General features: G+C 35.1%; 1 protein-coding gene across 1 annotated transcript; it reads left to right on the top strand.

The window, feature by feature from the left end:
• The first annotated feature begins 16,340 nt into the window (after positions 1-16,340).
• LOC133882154 (germin-like protein subfamily 1 member 20) lies at positions 16,341-17,356 on the top strand. Its single transcript, XM_062321263.1, has 2 exons — positions 16,341-16,524; positions 16,685-17,356. The coding sequence occupies exons 1-2, from the start codon at positions 16,398-16,400 to the stop codon at positions 17,224-17,226; spliced, it is 669 nt and encodes a 222-aa protein (XP_062177247.1). The 5' UTR covers positions 16,341-16,397; the 3' UTR covers positions 17,227-17,356.
• Positions 17,357-17,456: the final 100 nt, after the last annotated feature.

Consider the following 17,456-nt stretch of genomic DNA (forward strand, 5'->3'; position numbering starts at 1 on the left):
TAGAGTTTAGGTTTTGAAGGTTTAGTTTTTAGGGTTAGGGTTAAAAAGGTTAGGGTTTAGGTTTTTAGGGTTAGGGTTTTAAGGTTAGGGTTTAGGGTTTAGGGTTTAGTTTTTAGGGTTAGGGTTTTAAGGTTAGGGTTTAGGTTGTTAGGGTTTAGTTTTTAAGGTTAGGGTTTAGGGTTTACCTCACCATAAAAAAGTTATAAAAAAAAAAAGATCTGTCTCTTTTTTCTTTTATGTTTTTTAATATTCTTCTTTCTATTTTTAGGGTTTAGGGTTTTAAGGTTAGGGTTTAGGTTGTTAGGTTTTAGTTTTTAAGGTTAGGGTTTTAAGGTTAGGGTTTAGGGTTTACCTCACCATAAAAAGTTATATATAAAAAAAAGATATGTCTCTTTTGTCTTTTATGTTTTTTAATATTCTTCTTTCTATTTTTAGGGTTTAGGGTTTTAAGGTTAGGGTTTAGGTTTTTAAGGTTTAGTTTAGGTTTTAGGGTTTTAAGGTTAGGGTTTAGGTTTTAAGGGTTTAGTTTTTAGGGTTAGGGTTTTAAGGTTAGGGTTTAGGGTTTACCTCACCATAAAAAAGTTATAAAAAAAAAAAAAAAAAGATCTGTCTCTTTTTTCTTTTATGTTTTTTAATATTCTTCTTTCTATTTTTAGGGTTTAGGGTTTTAAGGTTAGGGTTTAGGTTTTAAGGGTTTAGTTTTTAGGGTTAGGGTTTTAAGGTTAGGGTTTAGGTTTTAAGGGTTTAGTTTTTAGGGTTAGGGTTTTAAGGTTAGGGTTTAGGTTGATAGGGTTTAGTTTTTAAGGTTAGGATTTAGGGTTTACCTCACCATAAAAAAGTTATAAAAAAATAAAAAGATCTGTCTCTTTTTTCTTTTATGTTTTTTAATATTATTCTTTCTATTTTTAGGGTTTAGGGTTTTAAGGTTAGGGTTTAGGTTTTTAGGGTTAGGGTTTTAAGGTTAGGGTTTAGGTTGTTAGGGTTTTGTTTTTAGGGTTAGGGTTAAAAAGGTTAGAGTTTAGGTTTTGAAGGTTTAGTTTTTAGGGTTAGGGTTAAAAAGGTTAGGGTTTAGGTTTTTAGGGTTAGGGTTTTAAGGTTAGGGTTTAGGGTTTAGGGTTTAGGTTTTAGGGTTTTAAGGTTAGGGTTTAGGTTTTTAGGGTTTAGTTTTTAGGGTTAGGGTTTTAAGGTTAGGGTTTAGGTTTTAGGGTTTAGGGTTTAGGGTTTAGGGTATAGGGTTTAGGTTGTTAGGGTTTAGTTTTTAGGGTTAGGGTTAAAAAGGTTAGGGTTTAGGTTTTGAAGGTTTAGTTTTTAGGGTTAGGGTTAAAAATGTTAGGGTTTAGGTTTTTAGGGTTAGGGTTTTAAGGTTAGGGTTTAGGGTTTAGGGTTTAGTTTTACGGTTTAGTTTTTAGGGTTAGGGTTTTAGGGTTTAGGGTTTAGGTTTTAGGGTTTTAAGGTTAGGGTTTAGGTTTTTAGGGTTTAGTTTTTAGGGTTAGGGTTTTAAGGTTAGGGTTTAGGGTTTAACTAAAATAAAAAAGCAATAAAAAAATAAAAAAATCTCACTCTTTTGTAGGGTTTAGGGTTTTTAGGGTGTACGGTATTTTGGGTTAGGGTTTAGGGTTTATGGTTTTTGCTTGTTTTTTAGAGTATAAAGTTTAGGGGTTTGGTTTTGAGATTAGAGTATAGGGATTTTTATATTGGTTTTAATTTAGGGTTTAGGGTTTATTGTTTAGACCTTTGTTATAAATTGAATAATAAAAGAAATTATTATAAATGGTAGACGGTGGCCAAATTTAATTTTCTGTATCTATCCAATAATTGTTGGATACGATCATTTTATTATAAAATGATGGCGAGTTTACTTTGAAATGTTTTTTTTTTTTGTTTGTAAAAAAATTACCTGAAAATGAACAATTAAACTTTTTTTTTTGTTCTTAAAAAACCCAAAAATTGTTGAAATAGTACCGCATACTTATTTATATTTTATTGGTTTGCATCATTGATTTTATGATGAAGTTAATAAAATAATGGTGAGATTGTTTAATCTGTTCAAATGTTTTAGCATAAATTGCCACAAATAATAATCCACACACCAATTCGTAGTACAGTAAAACATATTACAAAAAAGAAAAATAACACAACAGTACGAATATTTTCCATGCATAACGACCAACCACATCAAAACACATAAAATTACACAACAATAGATATTCAAACCCAACAAAATTAACAGCATTGCATAGACCATTATTAATTGCTAAATCCACAATTATTATATGAAACTATTAAAACAATTAGAAACAGATTTTAAACAAATTAATTTAAATGCACCAAGTTTATTATAGCCAAAAATAAAGAAAAAAAATTAATGCTAAAATTACTCACAAATATATTTTTGGCTGTATTTTATGCTCCTTAGCCAAAATGTACCTGCATTAAAACATATTAGTCCCAAAATAATATCCCAAAACAAGTCCCAAAATAGCAATCATGTACAAGGCACAGAGAGAGAGAGAGAGAGAGAGAGACACACACACACACACACACACAGACCGGGAGAGGTTTCAGAGAGAGAGAGAGAGAGAGAGAGAGATGTAGAGAGAGATAGAGACAGAGAGATGGATGTAGAGAGAGAGGTCCGGACCTAGGGTTAGGGTTCCTACTGTGGTTCGGTTAGAGAGAGAGAGAGAGAGAGATAGAGAGAGAGAGAGAGAGCTAGAGAGAGAGACAGAGAGATAGAGAGAGAGAGAGAGAGAGAGAGGGAGATGTAGAGAGAGATAGAGACAGAGAGACGGATGTAGAGAGAGAGAGGTCCGGACCTAGGGTTAGGGTTCCTGGTTCGGTTAGAGAGAGAGAGAGAGAGAGAGAGCTAGAGAGAGAGACAGAGAGATAGAGAGAGAGAGAGAGAGAGCATGCACCTATAGGTTGGTGCACGCGTGGTGCAGTGACGGCCGGAGAGGGAGCTGGCCGGAGAAGACAGCGGAGGGCGGTGGTCGGTGCGGACGTCCGTGATCGACGGAGACGGAGAGGGAGAGAGAGAGAGAGAGAGAGAGAGAGAGAGAGAGAGAGAGAGAGAGCTAAGTGAGAAAGAGAGAGCTGAGTGAGAGAGATGAGTGGATCGAGGGTAGCTTCCTCTGGAAGCTACCCCTTTTTTTTAATTAAATTTTTTTTATTTAAAAAATAGGCCAGGTGGCGCGTGGGAATTGTCCCGCGCAGGTCACCTGGCCAATTAGAGACGTGTATACTAATACACGTCTCTATATATTTGTATTTGTAAACACAAACATAAACACAAACCCTAATCCGACCCTAAGTGTATGTAATATATATAGTGTTAAGGTTTACGTAAACTCTAAATTGAACCCTAAGTATAAATTAAAACTATAAATTAAAACTATAAATTAAAACTAAATCCTAACCCTAAGTATATATATATATATATATATACTATACTAAACCCTGACCATAAAATTGAACCCTAAAACCCATAATCTAAACCCTAATCTTAAGTGTATGTACTATATGTAAGCCATAAACCCTAACCTTAACCCTAATCTTAAGTGTATGTACTATATATAGCTATAAACCCTAACCCTAAATATATATACTATATATATAGTTATAAACCCTAACTCTAGGATCAAATGATAGTTCGACCAAGTTTTGAACATTGAACTGGATCAAATGATAGAGGCATGCAATTTTATACTTGTGTAAGGTATGCTATAATGATCGGGACCACAAGGCCAACACATTCAGATGGATGTTCTACGAACCCTAGCCCTGAGAGTATGTACTACACATACAATAAATTAAGTCCTAACGCATAAACCATATTCAAGAAACTCAACCTGCATGTACACCCTAAAACATAACCATAAGTACAATACATACTAAATATAGCACAAATTTATTGTTGGGGTATATAATAAGAATTTTTTATATAAATAAATTCAAAAAAATTTAAATACAAGTACTGTACAAAACTAATTAGTTTATAAACTCTAATTTGGTATAGGGTATATAGTAATATTATCATGTACATACTATTTGTTTGTTTTTTTTTTTTTTTTTTAAAAAAAAAGAATTCCAAAAATATTTTTTCAGAAAACACCAGTTGGCCACGTGTTTTTTTATACACGTGTCCAACAGAATGCCACGTGTAATTTATACACGCGGCCAATTAAAACTATAAATTAAAACTAAATCCTAACCCTAAGTATATATATATATATACAATACTAAACCCTGACCATAAAATTGAACCCTAAAACCCATAATCTTAACCCTAATCTTAAGTGTATGTACTATATGTAAGCCATAAACCCTAACCTTAACCCTAATCTTAAGTGTATGTACTATATATAGCTATAAACCCTAACCCTAAATATATATACTATATATATAGTTATAAACCCTAACTCTAGGATCAACTGATAGTTCGACCAAGTTTTGAACATTGAACTGGATCAAATGATAGAGGCATGCAATTTTATACTTGTGTAAGGTATGCTATAATGATCGGGACTACAAGGCCAACACATTCAGATAGATGTTCTACGAACCCTAACCCTGAGAGTATGTACTACACATACGATAAATTAAGTCCTAACGCATAAACCATATTCAAGAAACTCAACCTGCATGTAAACCCTAAAACATAACCATAAGTACAATACATACTAAATATAGCACAAATTTATTGTTGGGGTATATAATAAGAATTTTTTATATAAATAAATTCAAAAAAATTTAAATACAAGTACTGTACAAAACTAATTAGTTTATAAACTCTAATTTGGTATAGGGTATATAGTAATATTATCATGTACATACTATTTGTTTGTTTGTTTTTTTTTTTTTTTTTTTTTAAAAAAAGAATTCCAAAAATATTTTTTCAGAAAACACCAGTTGGCCACGTGTTTTTTTATACACGTGTCCAACAGAATGCCACGTGTAATTTATACACGCGGCCAATTAAAACTATAAATTAAAACTAAATCCTAACCCTAAGTATATATATATATATACTATACTAAACCCTGACCATAAAATTGAACCCTAAAACCCATAATCTTAACCCTAATCTTAAGTGTATGTACTATATATAGCTATAAACCCTAACCCTAAATATATATACTATATATATAGTTATAAACCCTAACTCTAGGATCAACTGATAGTTCGACCAAGTTTTGAACATTGAACTGGATCAAATGATAGAGGCATGCAATTTTATACTTGTGTAAGGTATGCTATAATGATCGGGACCACAAGGCCAACACATTCAGATAGATGTTCTACGAACCCTAACCCTGAGAGTATGTACTACACATACGATAAATTAAGTCCTAACGCATAAACCATATTCAAGAAACTCAACCTGCATGTAAACCCTAAAACATAACCATAAGTACAATACATACTAAATATAGCACAAATTTATTGTTGGGGTATATAATAAGAATTTTTTATATAAATAAATTCAAAAAAATTTAAATACAAGTACTGTACAAAACTAATTAGTTTATAAACTCTAATTTGGTATAGGGTACATAGTAATATTATCATGTACATACTATTTGTTTGTTTGTTTTTTTTTTTTTTTTAAAAAATTACACGCGGCCAATTGTTTCTTCGCCGCATATGGCCACGTGGCCAGAAAAACACGCTGCCATCTGGCCGCGTGTCTACAGTAACTGGTACTGTAGACACGCGGCGATTTTCAGTGTTTTTTGTAGTGTCGTCATCTGAAAGCATATCCTGGGGGCTATCTGGAGCCAACTGATCGGGACCCAACATCGCAAAGTCCCACTCATAGGGCATCTGGCTCTCCCCCATATCCGGCCCTTCACTCTCCCCAACAAGTGGCACCTGACTCTCCCTCGAAATCAGAGCTTGGCTCCACAGGTTGGTGTGTCGGGTTTAGGTCAACCCGTTTGACCCACCAACTTGTTTAGGCTTAACACGACACGACCCGATTTAATTAACAAGTCAGACATGTCAACATGAACACGACACGTTAATTTAACGGGTAACACGACACGACCCGTCTAACGCATTCAATTAATAAGTTGTGTTGGATTGAGACGACCCGACTCGACCCGAAACAGAGATGTAATATAGGCGAACCCACCGAGGTAATTATCCAGATGAAATAGGATAAAATATGTTGTTCAATCTCTAACCCATTAGATTGCTAGTTGCAATACTATGATCACAGTAACTAACAGGGTTACCAACTTATGAGACAAAACCAAATACTGTTCTTTATTTATGCGTACTCTGGGTTGAGCGCCAAGGCCTTCTGGTAAATCATTTCCTTCATTTGTTCCTCTCCGAAGTGTTGTTGCTCAAAGTCAAAGGAAAATGGCTCTGTTGCTGCTCAAAGTCAAAGGACAATGGCTCTGTGCAGTTGATGCCTTAACGGAGAGACAGTTGAGAGAGGGGGAGAGGGGAGCGGCAGGCCAACAACCTTTCAAGCAAATAGGTTTGAGGGGCTGAGGCCTGAGAGTGATTTAGGGTTTCACCGTTTCAGCCTTTCGTTAGCTTTAGTTTTACGGTTTTAAGTTTTAAGTTTTATTTTTTTAGAAAAAGGTAAGACAAGTCACTCATAGGTTGATTCGTTTGACTTTTATATTAAACGTATTATAAATGAATTGATCCGTTTAGATTAAATCTTAACCTTAAAACTTCTTGTCCAATTAGCATGTCGTGTCAAAAATTACCGCTTCTACTCCAACCTAATACTTACAAAGGAGGTAAGAAAGACTCGCTTGCTAGATAGAAAGTTTCCAAAGACGAAAGAGGAGAGAAACTCTCTCGATCACTCGTACTGTTAACAGCATGGATCCAACGCTACTCACATGTTAATATTTTAAATAATTGTTAATTTTTCATAGCTTGTTAACCAACATGCTTTATTACGTAACTTCATCTGTGGTGGCCGGTCAGACTTTTAATTAATAAATACAACACTCTGCTAATGTGGGGTCGGCGCCGGCCCTGCCGCCTCGCGGATATCCAAGTTCAATAGCTACTTAAAATATATTATGTAAAACAAATTCAAACACTAATTATTATAGCATATGAATTAGAAAAAGTCCCCCAACCTCCAAAAGTCAGAGCTTTAAAAAATAAATAATAATAATAATAAAAAAATAAAGAGCCGTACTGATCACGCAGTTCGCTTTTTTTGCTATATAAAAGAACGTTTTCCCCAGGTTTTCTTCGTATCAGCTTTCACACCAAACAAACAAGAAAAATGATTTGCCTTCTGCTTTCTCAATCTCCATTGTGCATGGCCACCATTGTCTTCTACAAATGCATTTGGGTCCCATTCCTGCAACTCAAGAAAGCTTTTGCCATGACGATGGGCTTCGTCTTCTTCACGTCTCCGCCTGTGGAGAGCTTCAGTACTCAGGCGTACCTTCCGGCAACGAGGTTTGAAGACATGCAGAGGAACAGCAGTAGTAGAGGAAACGACGACAATGTGGAAGAGATGTGCTCTATTTGCTTAGTGGAGTTCGAGAGGGAAGACGTGGTGAGCCAACTGTCCAGATGTCACCATGTTTTCCATTTCCACTGCATCGAACGGTGGCTACACCGAAATAACTTCACCTGCCCGCTCTGTAGGTCTTTGTTGTTTTCTAATGTAAATAATACTTGTCATTCCAACTGTGGCGGTGGCACTATTTCACGTATCCCCTCGTACTTGGATTTTGCTTTGCATCATTAATTTGATGCTTTCTCCCAAAGGAGGTAGTTGCTGTAAATCATGCAAAAGTTTGTTTACGTTGTATGATATTCATCATCCTTTTCTTAGGAAAAAAATACTTGTTCTTTTTGTAGACTACAAACCTGGGAAAAAAAAAAATTCTATTTAATATATTGCTATTTACAACTACTACAAGAGAGGGATTCTGGAGAGAGAGAGAGAGAGAAATTTTCCGGCGAGAACCGACAGAGTTTCCGTCAGGAGAAGGACGGTCGGCTGGAGAGAGAAAGATTTGCCGGCGAGATCCTGCAAAGATTCTGTCGAGAGAGATTATCCGGGGAGAAGAACAAAGAGAGAGAAGATCGAGAGAGAGGAAGAGAGAGGGGGGAGAGGGAGAGGCCAAACGTTTGGGATTCCAAAGAAAGAAAAAGAAATTAATTTCTCTTATAACAAACGCCAGGTTGATTTTTTCTTTTGTGGCATATCTTTCTAAAACGCCAGTTAACAAACAAAACATTCCTTGCGTTTATATATGCACGATGAATGTTACAATTTCTTGTTGTATAGTTTTGTGTTAGGAAAAAATTAAGTGAAAACATTTTCTAGCATTTATATATGTGTCAAGAATGTTACAATTTCTTGGTGTTTAAACATACGCTATAAAAATATGAATTTACTAGCCTATATACAAAGGCTAGAAAATTTTGGGAAAATCAAAATCCCCCGCCTAGCTATCTCTTACTTTCGCGCTCGGTCTAGGTCTCTCTCACTTTTCATCTCAGCTAATTAAACACATATAGAGTTAGCTCTGTTTCTCAGCCTTTAAAGAAATTTTAACTTGAATGATATGACGGTGAAAATAAAAAAAAATAAAAAATAAAGGAGGTTAGTTCTGTTTTAGCTGGGGCAGTAGGTTTAAATCTTTTATTCAACGGAATATGATGAGTGTGCTAATTAAAATAATCCCTCTATGGAATTAATTAGGTAGTTGCTTGAATCCAAGTGATAACTGTTTCTTGATTATTTATTTATTTTTTTGGGTTGAAAATATACGTTTTTTTTTATTAAAAAAAAAGTAATGATCTGTAACAAGTCAACGGGGCTGTTCACATCAGGTATTTTCTTTTGCTTTGGCATCTTTCCTCAGTGCTTTGCAAATCTAAGAATCATTACTTTGATCTTTGTCTTCATCATGGTTCCAAACTTTTGGAGGGCCTCCATTAACTAAATTAATGGGTATTTGAGTATGAATATTAACATGTGATCGAGCACATTATTTCGAGAGCCCTGCTTAGATGCTTTAAAAAAAAATTAGAAGAGGTGTTTTTTTAGTTTTTTTTAATGATTTAGATTAAAGTTTTCAATGAGACAGAAAGTAAAATTAAATCTGGACCGGTGAAAAATATTCTAAGATTTCTCATAAAAGACAAGGCCTACTTGGGCCAAGAGACAAGATCACTTGGGCCAAAGGACGAGGTAGCTGGATCGAATCGGGTCATCAAACAAGTTATTGGCGCGTGCAATGTACTTGCTAGTGTTGGAAAGGTGATTAGATTATGAGCTTTTGATTGATGTGGTTAGCATCTCGAAAGAATGTTTGGAATAGCTGCAGGGTCTCCGGATCGAAAGAACATCAACAGGCCAGGGAAACAATTAATTCCGGTACATTTACTACATTGTAATCTTATTACTTCATATATTTATAATATAATATAATATAAATGACCCCTATTTATATATAAGGAATGTCTACTCTTTCATTTTCATATGAACGAGCTAGATACAAAAAGTGCTTGGCCCTTCCCTCCTCATAACGTTAATTTCGTAATTTGTCTTCTGCGATACAAATGGATCGAGCTAAGTTAGACCTTTTAAGCATTGACCTGAAAATGTCAAAAAAAAAAGAAGAGCATTGACCTGAAAATTAAAAGGACCTCTTTGAAAATGTTCTGTATAAAAATATAATATGAAATATAATAAACAAATTAAGAATGAATTGAAAAATGGAGTCAATCCGGCCTTCTTTATCCAACAAGGCATTTTCTCTCCATTTGGTTTGAAAAAGACAACGTGGGTAGGAAAAGGAAAGGTACGTAGGAAAAAAAAACAGTACTCGTCTTTTAACCAGACTGATTAAAGGGTCGGTTGAGACCATGACAATATTATGGAATGAGATATAATTAATTTTTTGTCACTTCAAGACACAACTCTTGAGCACCTTACTTATGTGACAAGGTGGTCTCCTAGCTAGCTTTAATTTTTTTTTTTTTTTTTTTTAAATAAATAAATAAAAGTAAAAGTTGCTACCTGGGCAAAGATGATCAAAAGTTTTGTCTTAAAGTGACAATTTATCATATTTCTTATGGAATAGTTGGAGTAATGCTACATATATATATATATATATATATATTATATTTTTATCCTCTTAAAGTCGATTTTAAAAGTTACGTCAACTTTAAGAGAATAAAATGATGGTTGATAACATTACTCAAGATAGTTGCGAGATAAAAATGTAGTTTATAGCATTACGTACTCTTTCTATTTTTACCGGTAAAAAAAAATTAAATTAAATTCCGAAAAAGATCTGCATCAAATTATGCCACTGCATGCCCCAAATTCACAAAATATATTTTGTATTAATTGCTGATTTATTTTTGTTTTCTTTTGAAATTTTCCAAACGTTGCTGGCTAGATATGCGTCGTAACAAGAGGTGGGGGTTGGGTCGACCCGAAGCAATCGATGGATTCTTGAATATTGTTGTACTATAGTCTATATAGGTTGAGCCGAGCCGAAAGTGATTACTCCGGCTATGATTTAAGACCCAATATCCGATCTTTCTCAGCTGAACCCGTGATAAAAAGGTCTTGGATCGGGCCCGAGTCCCATCATAATAAGCCTGTTTCAGAGCACATCGAAGAAGAAGAAACAAAGAGAAAAAGCTGTGTATTGGTGTAATACTAATTAAGTATGCGTGTGAGATTTCACTGTGTACCTCGGGATTGGACGGGGAAATTTTTAGGAGCTAAGTGCACCTTCCAACGGATCATGGTGGAGCCGAAAATGGCAGAGGCCATCTCTGCACTCTTCATGCAGTTCAGTTTGGTATAGCAACGGGTTTCTCAGATCTTATCTTTGAAGGGGATACGTTGCAGCTTATTCAAGATATAAACACGTAAGCTAGGTTTCCCACTTTATAATACTTCTGGCACTTTGTGGACAGAATTTAGCACATGCAGAATTTTTCCAGCTCTTCCAGGTTTGTTGACTTCAAAAGGGGGCTAATGGTGTGGCACAATCTTTGGCAAAGGAGGAGGCGAGGCTCCTCCTATTTTGATTTGTAACTTGCTTTGTAGGGAACATGTTATTCCCTAGATCTTCTCTGTAAGGTCGTTTTTTCCTCAATTGAATGAAGCGGTTAATAATAGTAGTTTCTTTTTGTTAGATGAGGTTTCGACTTATTTATAGGTTAAGTGATTAGTACCTTCACCGCCTTAGGGTTTTGTCTCCTTTATTTTATATTTTATATTTTTTACCTAGGAGCGCAGCTAGAATCAGACCTTAGCCCAGAATCACCAGCCTTCCAAACCAGGACTCTTCCCTTAATAGTTTCAAGGTGAAATTCATAAAGATAAATTCGAAATTATTGTCAATCCCGAATTTTTAGGGATTAGGCGCGATTTCAGAATATATGGGATTGCGTATAATAGACTCCCGGTCCGTTGTGTTAGCCCCAAGATAATACCATGCCTGGGCTCTTGGATACCGATCCTTGTTGACTCATATCACCATGGGCCTATATCTCTGCATGAGCTAAGGTGGGCTGAAAGGCTTGTAGCTCCCGACGTGGGCCAGGCCGAGTAGGATTATTCCCAACAACATTTATAAAGGTTTTGTAAATAAAAAAATCTCTAGCTAACATAAGTCTTCTATAGAGAATGGCTTATGAGTTGGTTGTCTTCCGAAATGGATTTAGTTTTTGAAGATCATTTCTTCAAACAGATTTCAACTTCTTCATCAAATTTGTGTTTTATTTATTTTCTTGCTTATTTTAATTGTGGTAATAAAATATGTGCTGATTAATTTGATAAGTAATGTATATTTGGTTTATTGAGCTATTTCGTAATTGCGGTCTAAACTAGAAATTTCAAACTAGATTTGGTTGATTTATTCTGTTCCTTCAGAGATTTTCATTATGATGGTGGCCATTAGAGGTTTAAAATTGTACAGATTCTTTTAAAGTACTTATTGAAGAGACATCGTCATGTATGTACTTATTATTATATTTATGGATATGTGGAAACCTTGTATAACATCGTACGTTTACTTTTGTTGTTGAACGATAATTGACACTATTGTGAATGTTAATTAACAATGTTGAAGAGAATTTTATATATATATATATATATATATATATATATATATATATATATATATATATATATATATATATATATATATATAATGATATCGTTATGTATTTATTATATTTGTTTCAATTGAACGTCCTGTTTATTTGTATTTATATAATTTTTTCTTAAGTTTATCTAGATTTTGTTGTGGCCTTATGTTCCAAATGCTCACATCCGGCGGTTCTGGGCTTTTATAGTATGAATTAACCTCATACCTATTATCCAAATTGCTGTCAATGTTTAACTTTGGGGTGGCCCCTCATAAGGATCATCAATTCTCAGCCGTCCGAGGTGAGAATTAGGTTAATTGGTCGGTATATTGGCTCTTATAAGCCCGTTTGGTTGTGCTTTTGGGAGGGTCAATAGCCATTTTCGGCCCCCAAATTATGCAGTCTAGGCAAGAAAGCGATTATTTTTGTGCTCTCTAGAAGAAGCTTTTCATGTCGGGTGCCCTAAACGCAAAGAGGACGAGAATCCACTATAATTAAGTTGTTTGAGTTTTTTTTATAGAGCAAGCCGTGGGATTTATCTATTTCGAACTGTCTAGGGTGTTAGCCCACTTGTTGGGGACGTGATTCCATAATCAGGAACAGGATAATTACCGTTCTATGTATTTTAGGAAGTTTAGGATGAAATTTGATGAAAATTACTAGGATAGATTGATAAATATAAGAGAAATAGATTCAGGCACATTCGAGGATGCCAACTTCCAACAGTCCAACCAAACACAATTCAGCAATTCCAAAGATACCTACTAGATTTTATATGGAGTCCTTTACAAAACGTAACCCCAAAAACCATAAAACGACGGAAAATGCTAAAAAACTCCTATTAGGTCCCACCTAGGAGTTCATGAATCATTCTCCTAAAACGGACATAAAACAACTCTAGCTTATGAATAAAACCCATAACCCTAAGCTAGTCAAAACACACTGTTTTGCCAAGCCTTTCTAGAAGTAAGCTGGATCGCACCTCTCACTTGTCCACTTCAAATGTTATCACGTAACTGATCTTCAGCGATCCCTAAAATTCTATCTTATCTCTTCTTTTCTTCATTTTTAGCAAAATAGCACTTTTACCATTTTCGATCAACATGGATTTCAATCTAAGTGGACACCGGGCTTCCCGGCTTTACTATTTTATTTTATTTTGCGTCCATGTGACGCAGAATCAAAGGACTGATTTGGTGGCTGCGGGTATTAATTATTACCGAACGTACGTGCATGTGTTTGCGTCGATGTGATGTGACGCAGAATCTAAGGACTGATTTGGGGGCTGGCTTGTACGCAAGAATAGAAAAACTTAGATTTGAACACGTCCATGTCGTGTTTAATTTACAACATTAAAGGCTATTCATATTCTATCTGTTCAACCAACCATAAAATTGTCTTCTACGTTCTATACCCGAGGAATGCTTCTCGCACAAGAGTCAAGTTGCCGCTCCCAGCAGAAGAATAGTCTGTTTAAGTATAAGATTTTAAAAAGTCTAATTTAAAATAACAATAGTAAAATAAGTAATTTAAAAAAGTAATTTTTAAAAGCGTAGTGTAAACATTTGACAAAATTTTAGTTTAGACTTTAAAATTACAAATTAACAATTAAAATTTTGCGTTTTAAAAAAACACCCTCTTACTTGCGAGTTAAAAAAGCAAATTTTTTGTATTTTCAAATCGTAATTTTTAAACATACAGTTTCCAAACGATTTACGTTTTGTAATTTAGTTTAAAATCGTACTTATTGTCTATGAAATCGCAATCACAAACGCATTGAAGTGAAGTGAATTTGCTGCGCATATATATATATATATAGTTGAAAATGTTTTTGAGTATTCTGAATTTAAAAACATTGCAACTGTTTCATGTGAAACTTACGTTTGGTAATTAAGCTTAATTGAAAAGTCTATGTCGTTATGGTAAATGGTGATACCGTTTACAAGTAAAATCCTCTTCGGACCTTTTAAAGGCCCACTCAAGTCCAATATATATAGTCTGTTACCCCTTGGAGATGGTCCGATCAATGGTTTAGGGACCTTGGAAGAAAGGAGCATAAAAGAAAATGTATTTTGAGAATCCGTTTAGTTACGTCTTACCTATTCAAACTTGACTTGATATGGGAAGAATATGTAGAAGCACCCCCCTAGGGCTACCATCCATAACGGACCTTTCACCTCTGATGCCTGCCATATCAAACCAACTTGCCTGAACAATGACGGTCGTATAAGTGAAGGAAACAAACCCTACTACGAGGTATGCACATTTTTTTTCCTAGCATTCTCTTGCCTCCTAGCTTCGTTCAAAAACACCACACCAACTTAGGCATCGCAATGTCTTTTGCTGGTACATCCGGCTAGTCATCCATATCTATTTTTGTCTTAATTTACAGATATTCTCAGCTGAAGTAATGGTGTGCGGTCAACTGTACCAACCATATATAAAAGGTAAAATTTTCAAAAGAGTAATAATACATACTATACCCTCATCTCCACCACTATCCTACGATGTTAACATAACACTGCCAATCCACACTTAGATAATCTATTGTTAAATAATAATAAAAAGAAGTTCAATAATAAATTGGTAATACTATATCAATATAGTAAGATAGTAATAAGACGTGGATATAATATATAGCATTAGCTCGACTTCACGTCAAAAAAGTATAGTACATCAGATATTGCCAATCTCATCCACGTCTTCAAGCAAAACATGTTTCAGAATTTGAGATTCCTTATTCTCGAGTGAAGAGAGTGCAAACAAAACCCAAAATGAGGAAAGGAGAGTGGGAATAAAGGATGTGTGTAGGTATGCGTAGAATAGAGATTATTTATACAAGGGGTGGTGTCTATGGCTTTTCTTTTATTTTTTATTTTAATTTTAATATTTTTTTTCAATACTATGAAGTAATTTGGTCATTTTCAATAAATTTGGAAGGAATAAATGCACATTGGACGCTGCGTGGTGTGTATGAGTTGATCGGAGAGGGCATATGACAACTAGAACTTGAATTAGGGGCCTGATTGCTGCATTTTAAAATTAAATTGCACGAATATATTTCCCCCAAATACCTACAAACCTTTCAAATTCTGATAAACCATAATTGGAAGAGAAAAAAACAGACAGGAGTAGAAATGAATATGTTGTGGTATGGAGACTGTCTGGATGGGCAGTACAACCTGTTCGGACAAGAACTCTAGAGATACTGGATTAATTTTGGGGCGCATGGACATACAATATATTCTGTCTGAACATGAATTTCAAGAAGTGAATTTTTTACTACATGTCCGGACTGTGCGATGGTGTACGTGTCTGGACATGTGGGGTATCAAGTTACGGAAGCCTAGGAGCGTTCAGACACTGCCGCCTGAAAACTCTGGTTTTTTATTTAAAGATTGAAAATGAGACTTTGTTGTTATGCAAAAATTATAAAAACACTGAGAGATCTTTTCTAGGTTTTTTATATATAGAGGTTTTCTATAGAGGAGTTTAAGAGTTGAATAGTTTAATCAACGTATCTGGATTGTAAAAGTCTTTGAAAAGAGATATATATATTCTCCATCATAGTAAAATCTACTACAACTTTGTAGACGTAGCTCTTAGTTGTGAACCGCAAAATCTTATGTTCTTTTATGATTACTTGTTTAATTATCTTTATTTTGTTTTATTCTTATTTTCACATCTATAGAGAATTGAAAAATATGACATATTTGCCTTGGCATGGTACATATATAGTACTCGTTATCTAGGAAAGCTTTTCTTGAAGAGCAAAAGAAGCTAGATGTATAAGCTTAATAAGGAAAGATCAAATCATTCTACTTGGAACATTTCGTGGTATTTCAAATATTTCAGCTTAATATTTTGAATGGCACAGATTCCACCGGTTAGGACAGGGTCAACTACACATGCATAAGAGAGGTGCTTCAGCCATGTCATTTTCTGAACATACAATTAATCACTCTAAGGTTTCTGCGGATTGGAGCAAAGTAACGTTAGAACTACTCCATCAATTGAAGTGGTCGGATTTGGCTGCATTTCTATTATGTGCAAATTACGTTTTAAGAGGTCCAATAATGGTCGGTTAATTCACCCACTAAATAAAAATCTAAATGGATAACTTACAAAGTCTTACAAGCTAGGTTCCATCTAGTGAAAAACATAGACTGGTTCATTGACTCCCGGCTATAAATAGACGTTCCCATGAGCGCAACATCTCTCACTCCTCACATAACCAACAACTCACCGAATACAGAAGCAAGAGATCGTAACCACAGATAAGGATGAAAGGGGTTCCTAATTACCTTGTAGCTTTGGCACTCATGGCTTTGGCATGCTCCCTTGCCTCTGCCTTTGACCCTTCTCCTCTGCAAGACTTTTGCGTTTCAACTAACAGTTCCCTCGATGGTGGTATGCACACATTCTTCTTCTTCTTGTTATTATTATTATTATTATGTTCTTTTGAAGTCATTTGATGCATCTCCATTCTTTTCTCTCATCTATGGCATCTACATATCAATGTAATTTTGCTGGTATCTTGCGTGACATTAACAAACTTTTTTCTGTGCAGTATTTGTGAATGGAAAGTTCTGCAAGGACCCAAAGCTTGTCACTCCCAATGATTTCCTCTTTTCAGGACTAAACATTCCTGGAAACACTGAAAATCAACTAGGGTTGGCTGTCATTGGTGTGGGTGTGGACCAATTATTTGGCCTCAATACACTAGGTATATCCTTAGCTCGTGTAGACATTGCACCATACGGCGTAAATCCACCCCATACTCATCCTCGTGCCACAGAAATTTTCTTAGTCGTAGAGGGTACTCTGTTAGCTGGCTTTGTCTCATCCAGCCCGGATAACCGCCTTTTCGCCAAAATTCTAAATCCGGGAGACTTATTTATCTTCCCATTTGGTCTCATTCACTTCCAGATTAATGTAGGAAAGACCAATGCTGTTGCTTTTGCTAGTTTTAGTAGCCAGAATCCTGGGCTCATCACTATAGCAAATAATGTTTTTGGATCCAATCCTCCTATTAATCCGGATGTTCTCGTCAAGGCCTTCCAATTGGACAAGAATGTGGTTGAGTCTCTTCAGAAAAAATTCAGTACTTAGCGAACTATATATATGTAGTAGCCATGATGAACCAATTGATGGTTTGAATAAGTTTGACATGTTTCCCTTGTTGTAACATCGTGGCAATATGTAATTATAATGAAATAAAATGGCTGCTTATGTACTCTCATATTCTTCTCTTTTCTGGTATCTAAGGTACGTAATACGGTGTGTTTGAAATATCACTTCTAATTTCTTTTGGTACATGCCCTTGGCTTCCTCTTTTCTAA

This window comes from Alnus glutinosa, chromosome 11 (genome assembly GCF_958979055.1).
Source record: "Alnus glutinosa chromosome 11, dhAlnGlut1.1, whole genome shotgun sequence".
Classification (NCBI taxonomy): domain Eukaryota; kingdom Viridiplantae; phylum Streptophyta; class Magnoliopsida; order Fagales; family Betulaceae; genus Alnus; species Alnus glutinosa.

Excerpts from the sequence above, each read along its gene's own strand:
- LOC133882154 (XM_062321263.1), top strand. The coding sequence starts at position 16,398 with ATGAAAGGGGTTCCTAATTACCTTGTAGCTTTGGCACTCATGGCTTTG. Across the intron at positions 16,525-16,684 it reads TAACAGTTCCCTCGATGGTG|TATTTGTGAATGGAAAGTTC; the intron begins GTATGCACACAT and ends TTTTCTGTGCAG.